The following is a 25,572-nucleotide window of genomic DNA, read 5'->3' as shown; positions in this document are numbered from 1 at the left end:
GACGGAGGGAGGAAGAGAAGGAGGGAGCAGCGAACAGAGAGGGAGGCGAGAGTCAGCGTGGGCCGAGGCTGATTAATGCACGTAGGAGCGCTTATTGAATTTACAGAGAAAATTCAGCGCCGAGAACACAAACAGCCACCAGGGGATCGGAGTCATTCAGGGAACGAGTGTTCACAGGAGACACCGAAAAGATCCACATCAAACCAACAGACCTGTCTGATGTGACCAATCACACGAGCTTTAGCATTTTTACAGCAACCTATGAATGTGTTCTCCACAGAGAATATTCACCTGTACACAGGCCTTTACGGCACCAAGTCACACAGCAGCAACTATTTCACTGATTCTGGTGAAACTGGATCATATTTTATGGAGGAAATGTTTTCTGGTTCTGGCTTGCCCGGCTCCTGTTCTGGCACAACACTCCCCAGAGCACAGAGGGAATGGCAGACAGCACTGAATTCATCCTTCAACACGTTCTGTAACACAGCGCGTCTCGGCAGTAACCAAACAGACACAGATGAGACTCTGACTGCTTTCCAGATTCATTAGCAGAACAGACCAATTAAAAAACAATAACAGATTAATGTGTGGGAAAACAAAGGACAGGTGACAAGTCGACAGTTAAAAATAAGTCGCAGTGAGATGATGAGTGAGTGAGTCTGAATGTGTGCTGCAATAAGATGTAGACAAATGGAGCAGACAGGTTCACAGAGGGACGCTGTGAAGACCCTCATGAAAAATAAATCAAGACGTTATAAATATGGATATTACCATATGAGCAGCTCGCGCTCACCCGGACCTGCTCTTTAAATTAGAATCCTCAAACAGCACCGGTGCTAAGTCCCAACTAACAGCACATCATATCAAATAACTGTTTGCATGTTGTTTAATCAAAGCGTCCCCGCTCTTAACCCTGCATAACTTAAAGCCTTAATATAATGTGAACAGGTGAGTTGTATATAAATTCACCCTCAGTACAGTTGTCATGAACGGGGAAATTAGCTACAGAGACCAAAACTGTTTTTTGTACCAGGCTGTAAACATGTTTATTTCTGCTGTGAAGTTGGACATTTGGACATGGGGACTTATGGAGACTGACTCACTTCTGGAGCCAGCCTCAAGTGGACGTTAGAGGAACTGCAGGTTTTGGCTTCACACGTATTCTGCTCAGTTCAATCAGAGATTTGAGTATTTCATTGACTTTAGAGTTTTACACTAATCTTAATTGCAGTTCTGTGCAGCAGTGACGGCCTCAGAGTCTGACTATGACTTTATAAAAGCTGCAGCTGTGCTCCAGTGGAGCAGTTGATTTAACATCAATGGTAAATATGCTCTGACCCTTTTCCACTCACATCCTTCTTTTCCAACTTTAAACACGGCGCTGCTTTCATGATGCTTCAGTTAGCTTCAAGTCAGCCCAGTGCACACACCGTACTGCGTGAAGTCATGAATACAAAGACAGATTTATTGATGAAACTGTAACACAGAGAGTAGGTCAGGTGTTCTCTGTCCTGATATAGAGGACGACAGAAGCTTTATGAAGTCTGTGAGAGCCTGAGCTGGAGAAAGCTGAAGGACTGAGGAGGGCAGTGATTGGCTGGAAGTTAAAGGTCAGCATGGTCGTCTAGCTGGAAGACCTGCCCCCCTGCTGAAGTGTCTTTGAGCAAAATGAATCCCTGCCAGCTTCAGGTCCTGCAGCACGAGGTGACCTCTGATCTCTCAGTGGACTTTCTCCTTCTGGGAACATCATTATTTTTATCACACTGACCTGTGATCAGCTGAACGGGGTCTCTGTCATTGGTCTGTTCTCACACTGTGTAACTTTGGTAACCAGACTGTGACCTCAGAGCGCCGGAGGAGTGTCGGTGTTTGTACCACGGGCTTTCGGACCACTGGGAGGAAAAAGGAGGTTTACAGGGAATGCTGACGGAGAGAGGAGCCAGTGTCGTGCCAGAACAGGAGCTGGACGAGTGAGCAATGTAACCAGGCTCAGCAGCTTCTCTGGACATGATGGCAGAGGAGAGAGAGTGAAGAGGACGCTGACGGAGGAAGCTAAGAAGAGAAAAGGAGAGAGTGAGCGAGCAAGAAGCCGCCGGACAAGAGTAAATGTGGGACTGACTTTTAGTGGTTGGTGAGAGCTTGGTGAAATAAAAGGCTGAAAGACAGACGCCGAGCTGGGCTGACTGCTGCTGGACTAGGCAGTGAGATCAGCTGCTGCTGGGGACCTGGATGATCAGAAGTAATGTAACCAGAACAAATACTCGAGTACAGCTGGACATAGTTACATCAGCAGCTCAGTGAGCGTCTCATTGTTTGACATAAACAGCCTTCTGTTATTGTAGCAGCACAAATCTGCATCTGCAGAAAATATTTACAGACATAAAGTGTGCACACCTCAATAAAATGTCTCACATTTCCTTCTGCTGCGTCCAGGCTGCAGAGGCTGTTTAATAAATGAATCAGACTTCTGTCACTAAAACGTGAAACTTTCTTCTAAAGCGCTCACCTTTCACCTCCTGCATCACCCTCTTATCCTCCACCTGAGTGCCTCGTCACCTCCTGCTTCTAAACACAGATTCCTTTAACAAGGTCACGCTCCTCTTCACCTTTACATAATTTCACCCTTCCTCCCCCGGCCGGCTCGATGCATCCCCTCTGACCTTCCGTTCATTCTCCACCAGAGGAAAGATTCAAACACGATTAGCCGCCGTCTCCTTTCCGATCGAAGCAATCATCCGTCCTCTCCGCACGAAGGCGCCTCAGTGAGTCACATCAGCACACAAGGGATCATCACGAGATCACACGCCGTACGAGACACGCAGAGATATTTTGAAAATGCAGTCGCGGAGATGAATTAGCATGTGCATTTTACTTGTAGTGGACACTCATGAGCGGGGAGCGGCCGCCTGACAATGATTCCTGTCATGTGAAGTGGCTAAATCAATCACATACACTGCATCTTGTCAGACTTTTGATCCTCCTGGAGGCACACGAGGAAAAGGAAAGAGACGAGGAGAAGCCGAGGCGAGAGAGGGATGGAGTGTAATGAGAGAGACAAAGGGACACGAGCAGGTTTCTGTTTTTAAGAAGTGAAGCCTGTAGTCTCTTAAACCTCCTCTGTGTGCATACAGTGTCTCTGCACAGCTATGTTTATCTAAAGGAGACTCATCATTAACCAGAAGGCACAAACACACACCAACGCTCCAAAAAACTAAATAACACACGAATGCAAAGACGTGTATCAGCTGATATATGTAACAGAGCGTGCACAGCCACAGCAGCAGCTGGGATAACTTCACTATGATCATGCTGACATGTTAACGTTTGGCACATAGAATATGAAACGTGTCCAAAATGTTGATTGGACAGATTGTTTTGCACATCAGCTACTGACTGAGACTGCTGCTACATTACCATGGGAACTGAAGTCTGTGAATGTCCAATGAAAAACCTGCCTGCTGGACCTGTTTACTTTATTTCTGCATAGCAGACCAGCACAGAACCAAACGGACCCACAGCAGGATAATTGCTGAAATGTTCTCGTGGCCTCGTCACTGAGTAACGAAGCTTTCGTTGTTCAGAGCTGGTTTCATTTTTCTGTCTTCATGACTTCATGAGCGCGGCTCGCCGGCTGTTTGAAACTTCTGCGAGCAGTCTCTTCTAACCTTTCTGCGTCTGTGCCCATGACAACTGGACAATTTAGTCGGAGCTCTCGCTGCTTGCCGGCAGTTAATGGGGAGCCATAAGTGGAACGACTGCTGTGGGTAAAAGTGCAAGAGGTGATTATTACGCCGGCCTCCTGCAGACAGACGAGGACAGAAAAACATCGAGTTTTTAACCCCGTGCAGCACAGATCTGTGGAATACATGGATTTCACTGACACCTGAGGCTGGCTCCAGAAGTGAGTCAGTCTCCATAAGTCCCCATGTCCAAATGTCCAACTTCACAGCAGAAATAAACATGTTTACAGCCTGGTACAAAAAACAGTTTTGGTCTCTGTAGCTAATTTCCCCGTTCATGACAACTGTACTGAGGGTGAATTTATATACAACTCACCTGTTCACATTATATTAAGGCTTAAAGTTATGCAGGATTAAGAGCGTCTTTGATTGACAGGTGGCTTGTTTGAGCAACCGGGTGTCATTCAGTTGGGTTGGACACTAATTATACACCGACTATACTCAGTGATGCAGACTGATCTTGTTTACAGTCTTTCTATATTTTTCCTTTCATTTATATTTTTCTTTTATTGTGAAGCAAAGCTAAATAATTGATTATGTTTCTGACGTTCAGATAACAGGGACATGTGATGAATTAATGATGTATGTGCTATGAATAGCCACATCCGAGAGTAATGATGCCGCTCGTGATGACGGCTGCTCCGGCTGTGAAGACCTCGCTCCCTGACTCTGCACTTCTTTGTCTTCTTTCTCTTTCTGTTGACAAATCTGATAAGTGGTGACATGCAAACGGGTGTTTTATGGTTACTGAAACCAGGCGTGTGCATGTGGGAGTTCTTCCAATGATTAGGATTCATAAAACAAAACCATGCACAGCTTTTTAATTCCCACTGAAAACGATGCACACACAGAGTTTCAGTCGTGAATCTAAACAGAGTTTTATGCAGCTGGTTCTCGTATAAAGAATCCACATGGAGGAAATGTGCTGCAGCTTTACGCTGCTGCCAGCCTGAGCAAGAATCAATGTAGTGAACTACACCACACACTGTGAGAAGCAAAGGTTTGAGCTGGAACCTAAAATGGTTCTTCATGGTGATGCCAGAGCAAAGGAACATTTTACCTACTGGTTCCTCAAAGAACAACCTCTTATGGATTATCATGACTCCTGCAGCAGTCCATACAGAAACACTGATCTAAACCTCACTCTGACCTTTAGAGGAGAACTTCATTTGACCTGCTCTAAACTTTTTAACGCACGTGTCCGACTGTTCGGTGTCTCAGTACTTAATGCAGAACATGCTGCTCGAGCTGTGATCGCTGCTCAAAGATACATGACGAGTTACCGAGTCACTGACGTGTTTTTGTTGCTACACCGTCGCATGCCTCTAATTAAATGTCCTACTTTCATGATATAACATCACTGTAGCATGAAGGGCGTTTAATTAGAAGCATGCGGTGGTAATTTCTTTATTCCAAACATTTTATTGAGACAAAATAAAAAACAGTAGCAGGTACAAAACATTTTAATGACTCAATAATTCGTCATGTATCCTTGATGATTCACATTTTTCATAAATTTCACCCGAAAGTCAAACTTTTTGTGAGTAGTGTATTTAAATACAGAAAATGATCACTACATGAATTTGACTGTAATTTTAAAAAGCAGATAACATACTGTAAATATACTGTATTTTGTGTATTGAGTTTTGTATATGTTGTTATGTATGTTTCAAACTGTCACTCTGTTGGTTTTTAACCTTTTGTGAATTCAGTTTTCTCTCTGCATGCACCTCAAACAGCTGAACGGGTTCTTAAAGGTTCCACAGAGCACCAGTTTTCTTAGAGGGTACGACCGACACCCCTGAGCTGCTTTTAGTGCAGGTACTTTTCCATCCTCATATCGTCTTTGCACTCCAGAAGATTTTAATGAGAGGCACTTGTGAATACAATAAATCTGCGTTCCTGTAAGATACAGATTGCTTGAGGCGTCCAAACCTCTAAAACAGCCTTTGACTTTATTGATTGTACTCCACTGCAGCTGTATCTGACAGCAGTCCCAGGTGAAATTATGTCTGAAATTGGTGTCAAACTGTCGAGCTTTTGTGACTGAAAATGTTCCTGATTTATGATTCAATCCAAACAAAGAAGCAGCAGCCCACACGGAGCCTTTCGTGGCTTTTCATAGGAATCACTGATTATGTCGGAGAATGTCACACACCCTGAATATGCTGCATGTTTTCTCTGGGTGTGTGACACTATTAATCCTTCCATAGAATACTCTATAAAATATTCAGGTCTAGACAACAGAAGAAAACAAAACAAGCACATTTCCTGGGAAATAATTCAAAGGATGGCCGCCCGTGGGACTGGCACCGAGACCTGGATTATTTTTGGACGCCGTTGGTCGTGCACAAGTGCCGTCCCACGTTAATTACATCACAAAGTCGTGTTGGCCTCCCTGTAACACTCAGCCTGAGGTTGTGCCGCAGTGGTTGCTGGCCTCTGTAAGATAGTAAGTGATGCTGCACCTGGGGCTGTGTGTTGCAGTGTAATGTACAGCGGTGATTCATTTAGCGTCTACTTACTGCGCTGGCAGTGCCATCTGTGTCTGTTAGCCTCTGGTGCAGATCAAACCAGACCGTCTGCAAAGGAGAAGCACAACAACAACAACAGCAGCGACATGTCAATCAACAAGACCAACCACAGCAACTACTACAACCAAAGCTTGAAGCAGACATTCAGTGACTCGCAGCGAGAGTGGACACGCTGAGAGAAAGCAGGACATGACGGGTTCCAAGAGGAAAAGAAGTTCAGCAGGGAGAACGGGACGAGGGTGGAGGGAGAGGAGGTGGATGCCTGAAATTAAACATTAAACATTATATCAGCATGAAAGATTTATCGGAAATCTAACTGAACGTCATGACGTACGAGCTACACCCTAATAAAATAAAAGGTTTGAGTGGTGGTTCTTCATGGTGATGCCACGGGGGAACCTTTAATGTGTTGAAGGGTTGTAATCAGTATAACAAAATCTGTTTACTGAACATAAAAAGGTTCTTCAAAGCACCAAAAATGCTGCAATTGTGACTTAAAGAACTATTTTTTAGCATTCGGTTCCCTGGAACCTTAAACAGCACAGAAAGGGTTCTTAAGGATAAAAAGCTTCTCGAGGGAACTCAGGGTAAAGATAAAGTAAACATAAAGGTATGAGTCACAGTGGTTCTTCATGGTGAACCTTTTCTCTGCTCTGCAAAGCACCTTTTACTAAAAAAAAAAGGTTCTTCAAAGCACCAAATGCTTAAAGTCTTTTTTGGCATTGAGTTCCCCAAAGAACCGTAAACAGCACAGAAAGGGTTCTTAAAGACAGAAAGGTGAACGCAGAGCTCGGGGTGGTAACGACCTCGGGCCTCGGTGACCTTTCTTCACTGAGATGTTGATGACACCACACACAGTCTTTCTTAGGACATTAGCAGTAAAATGTCACATCACACACAGATTAACTCGTATTAATAAAGAGGCATTCTGATTTTTCACTGACTTTTAAGTATTTGATAAGAGGCATTCTGATTTTTCACTGACTTTTAAGTATTTGATGAGAAAACTGAGGCGTAAACGAAGTTTTTCTTTTAATAAAGAGACTTGTTGCAACATTTATACCAATACTGGATTGTTGGGATCTCCTCGCCGTGCCTGCCCACACAGATTATCATGCTTCCCTCGGGTTCGTCACTAACTGTAAAGCCTCGACGCAGCACGGTGAGCTTTACTCCTGTGATATTGGTTTTTGGAAAGGTTTGAAGTTTTAGTGTGCACGGTGCAGTGTGTTTGTTTGTGTGTGAACACTTCCAAAGCCTGTGAGTCAGAGTTACATAAACCTGTTCTAATAAATCACGGCGAGCGCGGCGGGTTTCTGTCACCAAGGTGACTGATGAGCATCACTTTTGCCACTCTGAATGAAAAGTTTCTGCATCGCAGGGTAGGTGAGATTTTACCAAACGCAGCAGGGAAAAGTCATGGCAGTGGAATGTGGCACAGTGGGCAGATGAAACACACACACACACACACACACACACACACACACACACACACACACTCCTCCTGTAAAAGCTACCAAAGCTAAAAAGCTCGCTGGGTTCCAGGATGAATGATTGGAGCTTAATGTGTCACCGTCTGATCTCAGCTGGACTCAGATGGAGTTGCTGCGTTTCGGTCGGTTGTTGCACATAAGAAACCTGAACGGTGAAAACCTGCAGCTGTTTGCCCAGCAGACTGTTCTCATGCCGGTAAGGCTGCGGCATCAAACACGATGTAACTAAGATTAATCAGCGTGAACGGATTTGAACCGACGTGTTCAGGATATGACTAATGTGTTAGCACCGGGGCAACATTAGCCTCCATTTGGAGCTGTGTTTACATCCACACGATTAAAGGACAGCTGGCTCGTTAGTGTCTGCTAAATGATCCGCCGTGCTCACCAGCTACTGGCTAACTCTGTCTGTCTCTGTGTGGGCAGGTAGTGCATCTGAACTGAAATGTTCCATGTTTGCTGTGAAGCCAAAACAACGAGCTGAAAGACGCTGAGATCTTAATCCTGTTGGTTCATCGACCTGTTGTGTTATATTTGATTCTGAGGTCCAGTGTGCACAAAGAAGTGCCAGTGTTTAATCCGTCTGTTCATGACTACTGTAGAAACCTCCACAGACCTCCTGAAGAGCTCCAGCTCTTCTGAATCGAGAACCAGTTCTTGTTGAGAACCGGTTCCGTGTGTTTCAATTCCATGGAGTCGTTTGGCAGTTTATCTAACGATTCTCTTATCGATTCCAGAAAGCACGAATTACGTTGCGTAACTTACGCAAGAAGTTACGCACGCTCGATTCCAGCAAGCTCGACTAATTACGCCACGTAACTTACATTTAGAAGATGACCATGACGAGAGAGAGAGTCTGCAGCTGTACTAGTACTCGCTCCAGTTCACTACCTCCTCTAGATGATGCTGATCAAACTGTTTGTTCTCCTTTTTTCCCCAAATGAGAATCGACAAAGAATCGAATCGTTAAGCAGAATCGATAAAGAATCGAATCGTTAAGCAGAATCGATAATGGAATCGTAATCGTAAAAATCAATTCCCATCCTTATTCGTAAACGTAACAATTCTCATCTTCTGTTGGTGATACACGAATGAAAACATAGTTATGAATATTATATTAAATTTGTGCCATTTTCTGTCAATAGATCCCCTAAATCTGACACTTTGGACCTTTAAGAAACTAAAAGAAGCCTCTGATTCTTTATATCGATGCTGGTTTCCCTTTCACAAATCAAGTCTTTTATTATCTGCTCAGTCCATCAGTCTTCATATTTATCTCTGTGTTGATTAAATATGTATTTGACTAACAGACGTAGCTTTCTAAATTTGTTATTTTTCAACATCTTCTTGATCCGAGACTGATTCAACTGATATTTTGAATTATTGATGTTATATGGATGAAAGTTTAACTGGAAGGAAGCGACTCTGATGTATCAATCTGCTGCAAAACTCTTTGTGCTAATCTTTCTGTGACCAAAACTTACGGTCGCTGACATATGGAGCGAAAAGCTCACACTATAGCCAGCTGTCATGAAGAAGAGCAGCACTGCAACACCAGCAAGAACAAAACATGACCAACGAAACCAAGATCAAGTCATGACCAGGACCAGAGTGCACCAACACTTAGACAAGACAAGTGCTGTGTCTTCATTTGTGTATTTCTATACTTACGCTTGCTATAATGAGTCTATAAGTGCGTTTGGACTGTGAGTCATGGCAAAATACAGAGTACTGCGAGGAGCCGAATAACGAATAAAGTTGTGGAAGGCTTGTTTTGGTTATGTAGTACTGTGGACAATGTACTGGACCGATGTGGGGAAGAGGGAGCTACGCCAGAAATCAAAGCTCTGGATGTTCCAGTCCATCTACGTTCCAACCCTCGCCTCTGACCATGAGCTTTGGGTAGTGAAGGAAAGAGTGAGATCGTAGACACAAGAGACCGAAATGAGACCCAAAACCTGCTAGAGGGACTAGATAGCCCATCGAGCCTGGGAACATCTCGGGATCCCCAGGAGGAGCTGGAATGAGTTGTTGAGGAGAAGGACGTCTGTAACGCTCTGCTAACCCGGATAAGAGGAAGAGACTCCAGTCACAGTAATGATATGAAGAAAATGCACAGTCGCTTCAATGATATCTTTGCAGTCGTGATCTTGACTGGTTTTCATAGAATCCTGAGACAAGACCAAATTAAAATGCGGTTGATTCTTGAAACCAAGACAAGCTGAAGTATACAGCACTGCAAAACACACTGAGACTTCACTGAAGAAGGGATCTGATTTCAATCGACTTTATTTAAGACGATACCAATCGATTAAAATACCCTCGGATCAGCCACAGTATCCATCCCTAAGGATAGCTCGGGACATCCCAACAATACGATCTGCCATTACAGGACAGCGCAGTTCAACAGTTCGAACACAGCATTACGAGCTTTTTGCTGATGAAAGAAAAGACAGTGTGTCTTTGCTCATCAGTATTCAGCCTCAGTATCACTGAGACCGACTTTTTCGAGGCGGGAAACACATTTTCTTGTCTGCACACAGAGAGCAATATATAATGATATTTTGTAACCGAAAAAACAAACAAAAACTCCCGGGGGAGTTTGGAGGAAGCGAGCGGGGAGGAACATGAATTCAGCACTTTGAGGAAGGTTCACAGGTAACAGGATTTCCAGTGTTATCACAGAGCAGTGGTGCCAACACAGGGTACTGTTTTCATCTCGCCAGGCAACACATCAGTCAGTCTGGCTTATTATCCATTCAGTAAACAATGCATGATTCACTCGGAGTGATACGATCATTTCCTCTTCCAGACGCCTGCACCGTCTTAAAACTGAGATCCACAAAGCCGCATTTAATGTACCTCCTCAGAGCTTTAGTCTGCTTCATGAGTCTACTGCAGATCACGTCTGAACGTGGAATCCAGCAGAAAATGTCATTTACTTTGATATTCTGAAAACAGAATGTGCTGTTCTCAGCAAAGGGCATTTTCGGAGGTTCCTTTCACAATGAGAATCTGTCCTCATCGTGGTAAATCATATGAAACTTATCAGACCTCCAAATAAAACTATTTCTTTATGTGATGGATGTTACGTTCAGAAAGAGAAAGTCTGAAATGTTCTTTGAAATCACTCATCTAGATCAGAGTCAGACTTTCTTAGAAGAATATTGTTTAAACTTTAACGCTTTGCTTAATCTGTAGAGCCTCTTTATCCTTCACTGTTAGAAATAAAGGTCTGAGTTAGAACCTAAACTGGTTCTTCATGGTGTCACCATAGAGGAACCCACTTCAGTTCTGCAGAACTGGAACATTTTACCTGTTGGTTTACTTTTATCGCCCTGATTGGCTAAGGGAGTAATAATTTCTTATGTGTCAAACCTCGTAGATTGATCATTAAAATGAAATTTGTTAAAAATGTTTGGCCTTGAAAACAGGTTTTGATCTTTGGTTTCATTTACTAATACAGTATTGTTCTTATTTTTGTTTAATCTGCGAAAGTTTGAACTTTGAGAGTTTAAATAAGAGAGAAATGTGAGAACATGTTAATGCCTGTCTGAGAAAAGTGTATAAAAGTGTGTGGTTAGGGGTTTTACAGCCTTAAAACATGGATAATAATTGTAAGAAATAAAGCTGATTACTTGCGGATTTCGTCTATTGCGGGTTATTTTTAGAACGTATCCCCCGCGATAAACAAGGGACCACTGTGTTTACATACTAATTTCCTTTTACTGTAATATTACAGTTAAATATAAGTTGAGAAAGCAGATAACATATGTATCCATAATATATATGTATGACTAATAATACTTAAAATAACAGGTTGGTTGTTACTTTACAGAATGTGTAAGAAACCTTTTAGTGTAGTATTCCAATAACTAAACATAAAAAGGTCAAAAGAACTTGCCTTGCGTAGGATATAAAGGTTCTACAGAGCACAGAGTGTAAGTGTGTGGTACCCAGTAATTATCGTACCCATAACAAATAATTACAGTGTTTATGGGCTGCAATCTGAAGCGTTCATGTAATGTATGTGGCAGAAAAAGCCTAGAAAGAAATCATCCGTGAGGAGCTTTCAGTCCTGTCGAAACAAGTGAGAATCACTTGACTGTGTTTAGTCATCTGTGCGAAGACGTGCCTTAAACATGTTGAGTAATGGGCTCTCAGGAGGGCTTCGGGGTCACAGGTGATCAGTGAACAATCCTCTAGTTGAAGGAGTTTCAATCATTTCTTCTGAAACCGAGGTCACTCGGCTGAGTCAAACTGTTCCACTTAAACCTGGGCAATTTGTTGGACGTAGATTAAATCAGCATCTGGGGTCAGCGGGTAAAGGTTGTTTCTAAATGGGTTCTGGAAACACAAACAGGTCTTCTACATATAAACCCTGATCAAACATTCAGCGCCTCGATTCTTTTTAGTCTTCCCATCTTCTATTTTCTCCCGCGCTCCCTCTGGCAGTACATTGTCTTTAGTTATTCTTAGCTCTCTCTGCTGTAGAGACCCGAAGACGGCTGAGTCTGCTGGGGCTCCATTATCCTTAACATGTTCAAGACTGGACCAGGCGAAGGCAATTCAGAGGAACGGCGAGGTGGAGAGGGAGGAAGAGGAAGAGGAAGAAGAAGAGGAAGAGGAAGAGGGGAGTGCGGGAAGCATGATAGATGTAAGGGTGAAGAAGCATGTGCAGAGATTAACCAGGCTTCGGACACTAGGCTTTTAATTGCCTCTCTGTTTCTCTCTCCATCCACTCCTTCCCCTGCTCCATCCCTTCCTCTCCATAACTTAGTGTTAATTAACTCCTTATCCAGCCCCCCTCCTTTGCCTCCTCATCACCCCCCTGCGTCTTCCTCCTTTTCCCTTGGCTTTGTCTAATTTGGCCAATGAAACATCTCCAGTTTCCTCCTCTGCATGCTGACAGCTTGGTAAAAATGTTTCGTGTAAGGGCGAGATCACTGGTTTGTAATGTTTGGAGTAGATAGACTTACACTTACTGCACCTTGATTCCATGTCTACGATGAGTGTCCTCATGTCCATACAGCCACATTATCGGGACATTTTAGGATTGAAGAATACTATGGAAGCCCTAAGCGGTCATGCATTCATACATTTTATTTCCTCTGTTTTTTCATGATAACGAGTTCATTTCATTTGTTTTCCCGAGATCTTGAGTTAGTTTCCGAGATCGCGGACCTTCTACAGGGCGATGGTTCCAAACCTGAGGTCAGGACCCCCAGGGAGGTCGAAAGAGGTAATAAAATGATACAAGTGCTTGATTTCTTTAGGAATCTATTTTATTTATGGATTGCTTGCTTAAAAGTCCAGTGTGTGTTTTTATCTGAGGGGTATTTTCTTTTTGTTGTTCTTTTCCAGTGTGTCAGATTTAAGGGGAAATATTTACAGAAATTCAAACTAATATTCACAACTCTGTTTCGATTAGTGTATAAACACCCGGAAATTAAAATCATCATAATGTTTTTGGGACCTCATGAGACATATGAGACTGATGATGAGTACTTGAGATCGTCTCGATCGAGTGGACCGCTTATGACAACGTTTTGAAGGTCTCGGACAAAGAATTATAAAAGATTTTTAAACCTCAGAGTCAAACAAATGACTGTTGTTCTACAGTCTGTAGTTTTACAGCCAACATCTAAAAAACTAAAGTCAGGTCAGGAGAGAGTTCAGGTCGAGGTTTAGCTACAAGACCATGAGCCAGCATTTGGCAAATTAGCTACCTAAGTAGACTATACATTGCCTGGTCTAGGTCTCAACTGAGTCTGAACGCTGAAGTCTTGGTCTCGAACACTGTGGTCATTGGTCTTGACTCAGTCTGAGTTTAGGTGCTCTTAACTACAACATTGCTGTGAGTCCTCTTCCACAGAGTCCCCCATGTTGAACCATCGTCTTTCTACAGTAGCCCTGATTGGACAAACCAAACGTTGGGTCTAGATGTACTCTACCTGCTACAGAGTGTGTTCATGGTAATGGATGAACATGTTAGCCTGTGCAACAGTGTAGCTCACTGATGGGTTTCTAATAGTTTTCTGAGCTGGAAGACGAGTCAGTTCATTGTTTTGTTGACAGCCTTTCAGAGTTGGATGAAGTTGGGTTTCTCATGTAGTTTGGCCTCCAGGGAATTAATGTAAGGCAATGCAATATCTTCCTAAATAACCAAAAGGGGTTTACAAGTGTCTGTGTGTGTGCTGTGTTCTTTACCTTATTCTCCAGTCGTCCAATTAGTTCAGCCAGGCGGTTGATCTGAGCCTCCAGACCTTCTTTCCTCACCTCTACTGTACCTGTAAAACACACACACACACACACACACACACACACACACACACACACACACACACACACACAGTTTTTTCAAATGTGTTTTAACAAATTCAAACAAAAAGTAGTCGGATCAACTTTGTAATCCCAAACTGAACAAACTGCCGGTGCCACAGATGCTGTCAGATTCCTGATTGGTCTATTCTCGACAAACACAACCGGTCCATTAAAAACTACACTTACTGTAGCAGAATAAGAAAAATAATACACTCATTCCCCTCTTTTCATTTCCAGTGTTTCATCATGAATATTTTATGTAAAAGGCTCCAAAGAGGTTGATAAACAGGCAGTTATACGTGTTTATGGGAAGGAACCTGGTCTGTTCAAAGACAGTAGACGGTCGGAGAAGCCGGATCCTTTGAGGCGCTCTGTTTAATTGGCTCTGACTCCTGTGTGAGATTTAGATACCCGGCCACACCGGGCTCTTCATAATTAGCTAATATTTCACTTTGGCAGAAAATATTTACTTTTTAGATAGAAAGACCTTCAGTGGGCAGAAACCAGTCTGTAATTTGCATTGATGCTTTTTACTATCACATTATATTAAGAAATATTATGAAGTGACCTCACCTCACCATGATAATAACTTTATTTATATAGCACCTTTAAAAAACAGACAGCGGATCCAACGGAAAGCCACAGAAACAGGCAGTGAGTGATGAAAATTAAAATTAAAATCCAGCTATTCATTGATGTCTAGAAGCTTCGGAATAAAAGAATAGCAGTAACATGGGACATAAATAAAAAAGATAGGTCTGGTTAAGGGTAAAGGGATAAAAAGATGATAAAAGAAATGATTTAAAAAGACCATAACGACATAAAAGATTAAGAGATGAAAAGATATAAAAGGAATAAAGGATAAAAATAGACGGCATCTAAGGTGAGTCTGTAAAAAAAGAGTTTTAGAAGTGATTGGGTGAGCCTCATCTCCTCGGGCAGGTTGTTCCAAAGTGGAGGAGATGATGGAGAAGGCAAGGTCACCTCTAGAGCCTCGACCTTAAAGTAACCTGAACAAGGATCTAAAGCTGTGAACTGACTTGTACGGCTGGCAATGTAGCTATGGGTCAGACCCCGACAAAAGTGTAAAATCTTAAAATCCATCCAAAAACCTCACTGGAAGCCGGAAGCTAAAATCAGTGATGTTGAAAGTCTTGAAAGTGATTTCAAGAAAACTCTGAGCTGTCTAAAGTCTGTTACATGTGGACGGTACAGAGAAACACAGCCTGTATCAGGAGCTGGGTAACATGTTGCTGATTTTTCTCATGTTGTAAAGTGCAAAGCAGCACGGCCGGGCAGCTGAGTCAGTGTGATCAGAGAAGGTTACTTGGTCAAGAGTGAGACAAAGGGAGTCAGTTGTAGAGGTTCAGCTGGTGCCTTCATCCACGTAGAAATATCTGAGAGATCCGTGCAGAGACCGAGGCGTCGTCTGGAGGGAACGACAGATAGAGCGGAGTGTCATCTGCATAGCGGCGACACGAGAAGATAACTTAGTTTAATTAATTCTTGAATGAATATATAATAAAATATAAAATATATAAAACTAATTTAACATTCTTTTTAGTGTTGATAGCTTGGCACTTTAATGGAGTGAAAGTAACACTACAAAATAGTAACACAACGTAACTCAGCTGCGTTACTTAAAAGCCGAATCATTTTCTGTGGAGTTAATTCAACACTCCACTTTTTATATTGTTATGTTATTGTCTGTATGTTCATTTTGTTGTTTTCTATAACTGTGAAATTTTAACTTTAACGTTAAACCGTCTGCACTTTACATTATTAGTCATTTCTAAAAACTAAAACTGACTCTCTGTGATTCTCTCTCCTCCCTCTGACTTCTTCCTCCTCCCCCCATCTCCTCCTGTCCTCTTTTCATCCCCCGGTGGCCCCTCTCTCAGCTAATTGGAGAGCTGGCTGCCCACTCTTCATTAAAAGCTTTAACAGCAAGTCAATTAGAACCTACCTTCCTCTAACCACCACCCCCCACCAAAAAAGAAAAATCACACACTTATCCACTAAACCATAGTCTGTAACCATGGAGACAGTCGGAGATAAAAGCCCAGCGGTCATTTCAATGGACTTAGAAAATAAGTGTCCCAGTCAATTATACAAGTGCAGAAGGAATTACAGTGTTTGAATCTCGCAGCACGGCGAGCAGAGGTGGAACTGTGTTGACTTTCTCCTCAATTAAACCTGATTTGAGAGATTTCACATTCACCTGATTTAACTTTCAGTTCTGCGTCAGGCAGTCTTTAAATGTGTTGACGTGAATCATGAAAAACCTGTTACACTGTCGGTCTAATTAAGTGACAGACGGTTGCTCTGTCGTGTTCACTTCTCTCCCGTCTTTCACTGGATATACATTTAGACCTGAGTGATGAGACAGCCGAGTAATTTATGGTCATATGCGTCACACGATTTACTTTGAAATGCCAGAGTATGTTGCCAAAGCTGAGAGTAATTTGCTGCAGATCAAAACGTAAAGAGCATATTCATCACTGTAACCTAAACCTGAGGTCCAAGCCACCTAGATCAGTTCTCAACCTTTGAGAGTTAAAATCCTCCAAAATAATCAGGTTGCTGGTTGTGACGGTTCAGGAATTACCTTTACATTCACGACATGTTAGTGCACCAATCAGTCCTACTCACACAGAACCAAGGGGAATAAATGTGTCATGTCCAGCTGCAGAGGACAGATATGTCATGTCCAGCTGTAGAGGGACAGATGTGTCATGTCCAGCTGTAGAGGACAGATGTGTCATGTCCAGCTGTTGGTAGTGTTGTAGAGGAGGTCCTCTCTGAAGAGCTGGAGGTCTTCAGGAGGTCTGTGAAGGTAGAGAGGGACGCCCCTGATCTGTAGGAACTGGTAGGACGTTCCACCAACGGGGAACAACAGACAGAAAAGTTTGGACTGTCCTGAGAGGACAGGTGCTTTCTAGTTTAACTATGGTTACCCTCCTCTTGATCTGAACATCTGAACGTCTGAAATGTTTGTAGTCGTGTCAAACGAACTCTCAGCTTTATATTTAAAGTGTAAGATCATTTGTTGCCAGACAGAACTGGGAAGACAGAAGTGAACCGAACAGATATCACACTCTCACTGGCCCACTCATCTACTCTCACCCACACAAAGATCGTCTCCAGCTTCATTATTATTATTATTCATATGTTTCAACAAACAGTGTCTAATATATTATCTTATTTGGATTAATTAGCAGTTACTGTGTTTCCTTCTTTAAGACACATCTGTCTCAGCAGTCTGGAAAACATATGGCAGCATCACAGTCACATAGAGGCCGGCACAGCTGGGCGTGCACACAATATACACATGTGCACAACAGCTCCTACATACAATATTTCTATATGATATATATCCAGCCTGGTGTATTTCCACATGGTGAGGAGGTGTGCATGGAGCTGTAGGAACCAACTTTGGAAACTGAAGCTAACATGGCAACAACATGGACCAATAGTGCCACAGATGTATCAGTGCACACGTTGGTGTAAGGACATGAGCCACAACCACATCAGCTCCAGCAGCTTACTTCACGTTGGTCCCACTTCTTCTTTAATGTAGCCAACATTACATTCTACATTCAGCTTTTTGACCGTTATGAGTAGGGATGGGAATCAAGAACCGGTTCTTGTTGAGAACCGGTTCTTGTTGAGAACCGGTTTTGTGTGTTTCAATTCCATGGAGTCGTTTGGCAGTTTATCTAACGATTCTCTTATCGATTCCAGAAAGCACGACTAATTACGTCACGCAACTTACGCAAGTTTCTCACGTGCAGTCCAATCAGTATAAACAATGTCACCACTCAGTTCAAACGCTCCAAAGTTTGGCTGCATTTCACCAAAACAGACGTCAACAGGGCGACTTGCAATCATTGCAAAGTGGAGATAACAGCGTCAGGAGGGAACACGACCAACATGCAGAAACATTTGTGCACACAACATGTAATATTTCAAAATGAATGTCGTGTTTTTGACACGCTTCAGACTGGAGATGAATCTCAACCTAGCAGCAGCGGCAGCAGCCAGGCTATGACCTCTGACCTCTGTGGTTACTACAGAAGGTAAATAACACACTGCCTACCATGTTAGCGCCATGTGCTTCTTTGTAAAACATGCTGTAACAGCTCACATTAAACGAATGCCTTCTGCATTACATTTAGAAGATGACCATGACGAGAGAGAGAGAGTCTGCAGCTGTACTAGTACTCGCTCCAGTTCACTACCTCCTCTAGATGATGCTGATCAAACTGTTTGTTCTCCTTTTTTCCCCAAATGAGAATCGATAAAGAATCGAACCGTTAAGCAGAATCGATAAAGAATCTGAAAAATCGTATCAATTCCCATCTCTAGTTATGAGCGTACAATGCAGGTTCTCACAGTACACTGACTTTAGACAGATCCAACAGTGTGAACACCCTCATGGACTCAACATAGCAAGTTCAGGTGTGGAAGCTTCATCAGCGAGCTAGTTACAGCTGAAAAGAATCGTCTTTCCGTCTACGTGTGTCTGCAATCAAGGAGCCACTGTTACGCCATTGTCACATTATCATTCATTCATGATAATAAGATGCACAGATGAAGACACAAAGCTTTACAGAGGGGAGGGGCTTACTGAACACATACAACATATGGACGATGTCAAAGGATCTGCATCCATGTTGTCCTACGTCACTGGACGATTAACGGCAGTTAAACAGCGTGAAACACAGCAACGATAGCTCCACTTAAAGGTGGGGGGGATATTTTTAGCTCTCTTTCTTCTTCTCCCACTCACTGCTTTGTCTTTTTCTGCTCCTTTACATCTGTGTTTCTGCAGACTCAATTCACAGTGAAAACACACCTCACACACACACACACACACACACACACCTTTCTACATGTCATTATGACATGAAAAAGGGGAGATAACAAACCTTCAAAGAGACTTCATACGTGTGCGTAAGTGTGGGGGAACAAAACGGGAGGAAGAGAATGAAGAACTGACTTAGGAGTGCAGGAGTCACTCATGGATGTATTGGAGGAGGTCGGGGAGAGAGAAGAAAGAGGATTTCAGAGTCATTAATCAATCGACTTGTCCTGACTCAAGACAAAGCGTAGCTGACATCAAGGTCCTCAGCTGTCAGAGCTGCTTTACAACCTACAGTATAGAAGCGAGGGGGGGAGGGTCGGGGTTGACACAGAAGCTGCTTTTCCAGCTTCGCCTCATTGTGGAATCAGTATGTGTCAAAGTAAAACTCCGTCTCATGGCAGCAGTGGATGAGCTCGCTTCTTATTCCTCTTTCAAACATGTAGGCATGTTGGCTGGACCAGTTCCATTCAGCTTATATATGCTTCCTTTAGGCACCATTATTAGGAATCGCTGCATTAACTTTCACCGTTATGCCGATGATACCCAATTATATCTATCAATTAAGCACGACGTAACCAATCAGTTAGCTAAACTTCCAGCATCCCTTCAGGACATTAAAGCTTGGATGACCTGCAGTTTCATGATGCTAAACTGTAATCAGAACCTCTCTTTCTGAAGATGTAGTGACTTTAGATGGGACCACCCTGGCCTCCATCTCCACTGTAAAGAATCTTGGAGTTCGAGGAAAGTCTTTTTTCACCAACATAACATTGCAAAAATCAGGCACATCCTGTCTCAAGCAGACGCAGAAAAACTAGTTCATGCATTTGTTACTTTTAGTCTGGATTATTGCAAAGACCCAAGGCTCATTCTGAAGTATCAAAACCAAAAGAATTCTTAGTGATTACACACTATAGAAAACAGCCAGTGGACTAAATGAGTTGTTGGAATACTTTAATCCTTCATCATCTGCTGACCTCCCTCCTCGTGTCCGTAAACTAAAGCCTACAGTGCGAGGGTTTAATAGTCCAGCTTAATGCAAAAAATGACAATTCATTTCTTATTTGCTGCAGGCATACAACAGACTAGAACAGTTTAGGTGTGATAACTGAAATCATCCGAACATGGAGGCGTTGTACCCAGCTGGGAAATGCTGCAATCAAGCAGCATTTCATCCTCCAGCTACAGCTACTGTCCGGCGTTCGGGATGCTGAATAGCTGTTAATGTGATGACCAGAATCAAACCTGATGACGACCATCGCCACTCAGCGCTGCCACATGTAAGTGTTTAGTAAAGTGAGGACTAAAATTCTGTCCATCGCCATCTGTCTCAAGCTTGCTGGGTACTTTTATGCCCTGAAGCAATGCATTGAACTTCATGGGAACCCAGCGCTGATGAAGAGTGCTGCACATGAACTTGGCAACTGTACTGCGGATCGAGAATGGAACAGATGATGCACAGGAGGTGACCAGTTTGAACCAAGACAGCGGCCTTATATGAACCAACATGAAAAACTTCACACTAACCATTACTTGTGATTCTCTGCTAACAAAATAATACAAAGCTGTGTCTGCAGTGTGTAGCTCAGTGGTCATTTCTGACACGATCGAAGCTCAAATACATCTCGGGATACGCTCCTGACAGGTGACAGATGAAGAAATGACAGTTTGAGCCTCAATCATCCCACAAGTCATCCAACATGAATCAGTCTCTCTTTGAGAAACTTTTCCATTGCTGCAAGCTGCAGACACACGACTTCTGAATGTCACTTATGTTTGCTGTGGTTTTTCTGCATTTTGTTGTCGCAGTTCGAGCAGGAACACGAGGACTAGAACCCAAATGCAGCCTCAGAGGCAGAACTGGCACAGAACAATGGTACAAAAGCTCATGGCAGAAGTAGAAGCCAGGCAGGCTCAGTACAGAACCAGGTAATGCAGTCAAGACAAGCAAAAAAAGACTCCAAATAAAGTCCAAACAACACTGCAAGACTTTTCAACACTACAAAAAAAAGTACGAAACCTTTTTACAGTTTCACTATTTCAAGACTACAGGCCAAGAAATGGAAATATTTCACGTTTTTTGCTGAGCGAGCTGAAACTGAACCTGAATGTCTTTACAGTCTTTACAGTTACAACAGACAACAAAAAAAGAGCATGCAGCATCTAGTCCAAAGTCCAAAAGGCAGGACGGGTTCAAGAAACCCATTTGCAGTAAAAAACCAACAACACTGGGAAACAAAATATGAGGGAGAGCGTAAAACAAAGATGAAACCAACAGGGCTGGAACAGAACGAAAACTGGCAGCAGGTAAAGTTACAGACAGGAAAGGAAAGGGCTACAAAATAAAACAGGAAACGCTGAACAAGAAAGAAGGAGAGCTGACGAGGTGTAAACAAGCAGCAGTAATTACATTTCTGTGCACTTCACAAAGTGTTGAATGAAATGCACCTCACCTACAATCATTCCTTTATAATGAGACCATGTGCAGCCGGCTTATTGTCAACGCTCAGCACAAACTGTGAGTGTCCTCATTAAGGAAGACGTTTGTTACATCATGAGTCTGATGCTGCTGACGCTCTTCAGTGTTTTCTGCTGGATGATAGATGTTTTATTTTGTTTGGAAGAGCCACAGAATTAAACGTAATATGAACATTCACGATCAACGAGGAGCGGCAGGAAAAATAAAAGGTTGAAATTAATCTTTGCTTTTAGTGCAGACTCTTCATTAACTAAGGCGCTCTGCTGGTTCACCACAGAAGCTTTCTAATCATAAAAATAACTTGTGTTTGTTTTACTCTGGCTGAAGAAGCTTTCATATTTATCTCCGATGATCTCAAGGCTGCAGATATCAGAGTAGATTTTTATTGGTCCGTGTGCAGCTTTGGTTTCATCACGGTGCACACGCGGTGTCCATGTTTACTGTGACTGTGTGTCATATATACAGCCTCACTGCAGTTAGAGGCGCGCTTCTTTCTTCACTCTCACGCTCGTATCGTCTCCGTTAACACATCTGTATCTGGGTCACATCCTGAGGCGAGTCGTTGAAGGACAGACTACAGAAAATATCTCTGATTTTATTCGTGCCCAAGGACGCGTTAATCGATAATTTAGCAATAAACAAGAAGGTAAAAAGTGGCCATCCTTGTGTTGTTATGACATCAGTGAAATATTGTCCAACATGTCCTGGTGGCTGAGCAGGCTGAGACACGTAACATGCATCTACAGTGTGTGGTGGTTTAAAAAAAAGAAACAGCAGGCATGTCTCTGTCTTCTGTTTCTGTCATTTCACAAAATAATTCAACCCTAAATTTAAAAAATGAAGCTCTGGCTCCGTCCAAAAGTGTCAAAATCTAAAAGACAATGCAAGTGTCTTTACAGTTACTATTTCAAGACTACAGGCCAAGAAACTACTCTGCCATCCACCCTTAAGTCAGTTCAACACTACATTCAATGCTAAAGAAACTGTGTTTATAGTAACACAACAATCAGACAACTGACAAGAGAGGTTTCCTTTTCTTTGTGTTCATATTTGCACAAATAAAAGTCACAGCGACTTTTAGAGACATGGGATCGACTGTCAAGGCTGAGAACAAAGAGTCAGCACCGCCATGCAACACCCAGTCACCGTCAGAATGTGTGTGCACAACATCCCAGAGAAACAGAGAGAAACACTCTGCTCACTTTACTGCATCATAAATCACACAATCCTGTCAGGGCAAACCGACTCCTGTAAACCTAATTGGTGCTTTATGTTCAAGAGTGAGCTAAACCAGGTCAACCCGGCTCACCTGGCCTCGGTGCATTCCATGTTTTCATTCATACGTCATGTGACCTTTTGGAGGAAATGCTGTGGCCTTCTGTCACAGGTTTAGTGCGGCGTGAAGGCCACATGTCGAACACGATTAAAACACAGAACATCAGCCTCTGCTCTTCTGATCACTGAATCAATAATGGCTTTGACAACAACTCTATAGTTTGTGCATGTTTGCTCCACAGCGCTCAGTCACTGAAACAAGGACAGTGCAGAAGATCTTGTGAGGAAATCTCTAGAAAGCTTTTGTATCCTGAGCTTCGAGTTCCTGTTTCGAACCTCCAGCTTGACGTTCTCCAAGCTGGAGAACGTCAAGCTGGAGGTTTGACGTTCTCTTCAGGTTCTCCGGACACCCAGAGATGCAGGTTAACTGGTTAATTGGTGACACTAAACTGCCTCATTCTCTTTGTGGTCCCTCGAGCAAGTTCTGGGTCTTCCCCGGGACCTCCTCCCAGGGTCCCATCTGTTAACAGCCAGCAGGGGGTCGATCGTGATGTTTTGGCTTTGATCATCTTTTACTAAGATGCTAGTAAATCATCCATGTTTTAAAAATATGTGGCCTTTGCACGGCGTGCTGTAACTTCAGTGGGGTATCCATGGGAACGACGAGTGGTGACTCACTGGTAGGAAAATATGAACTAATATTACTTCATTAATCATGGTCCTATGAAATGAAGGTGCTATAATGTAAAAAGATATTGTCTTTAACATTGATCAGTAAAGACTGATGACTACATCTATCCACTGAAGATCACGTAAATAAGAAATGAAACAGACTAAATAACATCAGATATTTCTGTTGCTGACGCTCGAGTGACTCCATCTAATTATTTCTTTCACTGGAGTTGAATTGGCACCTTTACAAACTGACGCACTGCCTCTGCTGGATGAATGGTTCCAGCCCGAAGTCATTAAGAACAAGTGGGCCTGCCGCTCTGTGAAGCACTAACAGACTGTGTGATTAGTTGCTTTAAGAAAGGTTACCGTTCCATTCCTCTCAGATCTCACACATCAAAACTACCGATCCACAAGAATGCATCGAGATGTTGACGCTGATGGACCGCCTGAAACACGTTAAGCCTCTGTCCTCAAGAACCCTGTTTGTGTTTCTTAAGTCACAGCACACAGAACCTTCTTTTCCGTTTAAAGATCTGAATGCCTCTCAGATATCTCCACATGGATGAAGCCACACCACTCCAGCTGAACTGCTGCTCCTCCAGCCGGTCATGCTGCTTTACACTTTACAACATCAGAAACATCAACATGCTACCCAACTCTCCAGACTAGATTACTGTAACATCGTCCTGATGGACCTCGCACAGTGAAACTCTTCAGATGATCCAGAACGTGGCGGCTCGCATGCTCCTCGATCATGGAGCTCCTCTGTCGACCTGCAGCAGCCACGTTAAACTCAGATCTACAAAGCAGTCTCTGGTTCTTGATCGTCCTCACACAGACAGATGTTACCTCCTCCTGGTTCTGCCACCTGTCCTCTCAGGACAATCCAAACTTTTCTGTCTGTTGTTCCCCGTTGGTGGAACGTCCTACCAGTTCCTACAGATCAGGGGCGTCCCTCTCTACCTTCACAGACCTCCTGAAGACCTCCAGCTCTTCAGAGAGGACCTCCTCTACAACACTACCAACAGCTGGACATGACACATCTGTCCTCTACAGCTGGACATGACACATCTGTCCTGCCCTACAGCTGGACAGACACATCTGTCCTCTACAGCTGGACATGACACATCTGTCCTCTACAGCTGGACATGACACAATCTGTCCTCGACAGCTGAATATGACACATCTGTCCTCTACAGCTGGACTGACACATCTCCTCTACAGCTGGACAGGAACATCTGTCCCTCTACAGGCTGACAGGACACATCTGTCCTCTACAGCTGGACTGATGACACATCGGTCTCTCTACAGCTGACAGGACACTCTGTCCTCTACAGCATGGACATGACAGTCTGTCCGCTACAGCTGGACATGACACATCTGTCCTCATACAGCTGGGACATGACACATCTGTCCCTCTACAGCTGACATGACACTCGGTCCTCTGCAGCTGGACATGACACATCTGTCCTCACAGCTGGACATGACACATCTGTCCCTCTACAGCTGACATGACACATCTGTCCTCTACAGGCTGGACATGACACATCTGTCCTCTACAGCTGGACATGACACATCTGTCCCTCTACAGCTGGACATGACACATCTGTCCTCTAGCAGCTGGACAATGCACATCTGTCCTCTACAGCTGGACATGACACATCTGTCCCCTACAGCTGGACATGACACATCTGTCCTCTACAGCTGGACATGACACATTGTCCTCTACAACTGGACATGACACATCTGTCCTCTAAGCAGCTGGACAGGACACATCTGTCCTCTACACTGGACATGACACATCTGTCCTTACAGGCTGACACCTCTAACAGCTGGACATGACACATCTGTCTCTACAAATGGACATGACACATCTGTCCTCGTCCCCTACAGCGACAGACAATCGTCCTCCAGGCAACACCCCCTCTACAGTGGACATGACACTCGTCGCTCTACAGCTGGACATGACACATCTGTCCTCTACAGCTGGACATGACACATGCTGTCCTCTACACTGGACATGACACATCTGTCCGCTACAACTGGACATGACACATCTGTCCTCTACAGCTGATCTGCTACAGCTGACTGTGACACATCTGTCCTCTCTACAGCGGGACATGACACATCTGTCCTCTACACTGGACATGACACATCTGTCCTCTACGCTGGACACCTCTAC

General features: G+C 43.4%; 1 protein-coding gene across 2 annotated transcripts in view; it reads right to left on the bottom strand.

Annotated features, from left to right (window-relative positions):
- Nucleotides 1-25,572, bottom strand: part of necab2 (N-terminal EF-hand calcium binding protein 2) — a 118,547-nt gene that overhangs the window by 26,595 nt on the left and 66,380 nt on the right. The window contains exons 8-9 of one of the 2 annotated variants that reach the window (XM_027285236.1): nucleotides 13,981-14,060; nucleotides 6,269-6,325 (exon numbers count right to left, since the gene is read on the bottom strand). In XM_027285236.1, coding sequence (XP_027141037.1) covers nucleotides 6,269-6,325; nucleotides 13,981-14,060 — 137 coding nt within the window. The remainder of the gene's footprint in view (nucleotides 1-6,268; nucleotides 6,326-13,980; nucleotides 14,061-25,572) is intronic. The other variant, XM_027285237.1, reaches the window with a different exon arrangement.

The sequence above is a fragment of the Larimichthys crocea genome, chromosome XII, assembly GCF_000972845.2.
Source record: "Larimichthys crocea isolate SSNF chromosome XII, L_crocea_2.0, whole genome shotgun sequence".
Taxonomy (NCBI): Eukaryota; Metazoa; Chordata; class Actinopteri; family Sciaenidae; genus Larimichthys; species Larimichthys crocea.
Note: the sequence above shows the minus strand (reverse complement) of the source record. Positions and strands in the feature narration are given on the sequence as shown.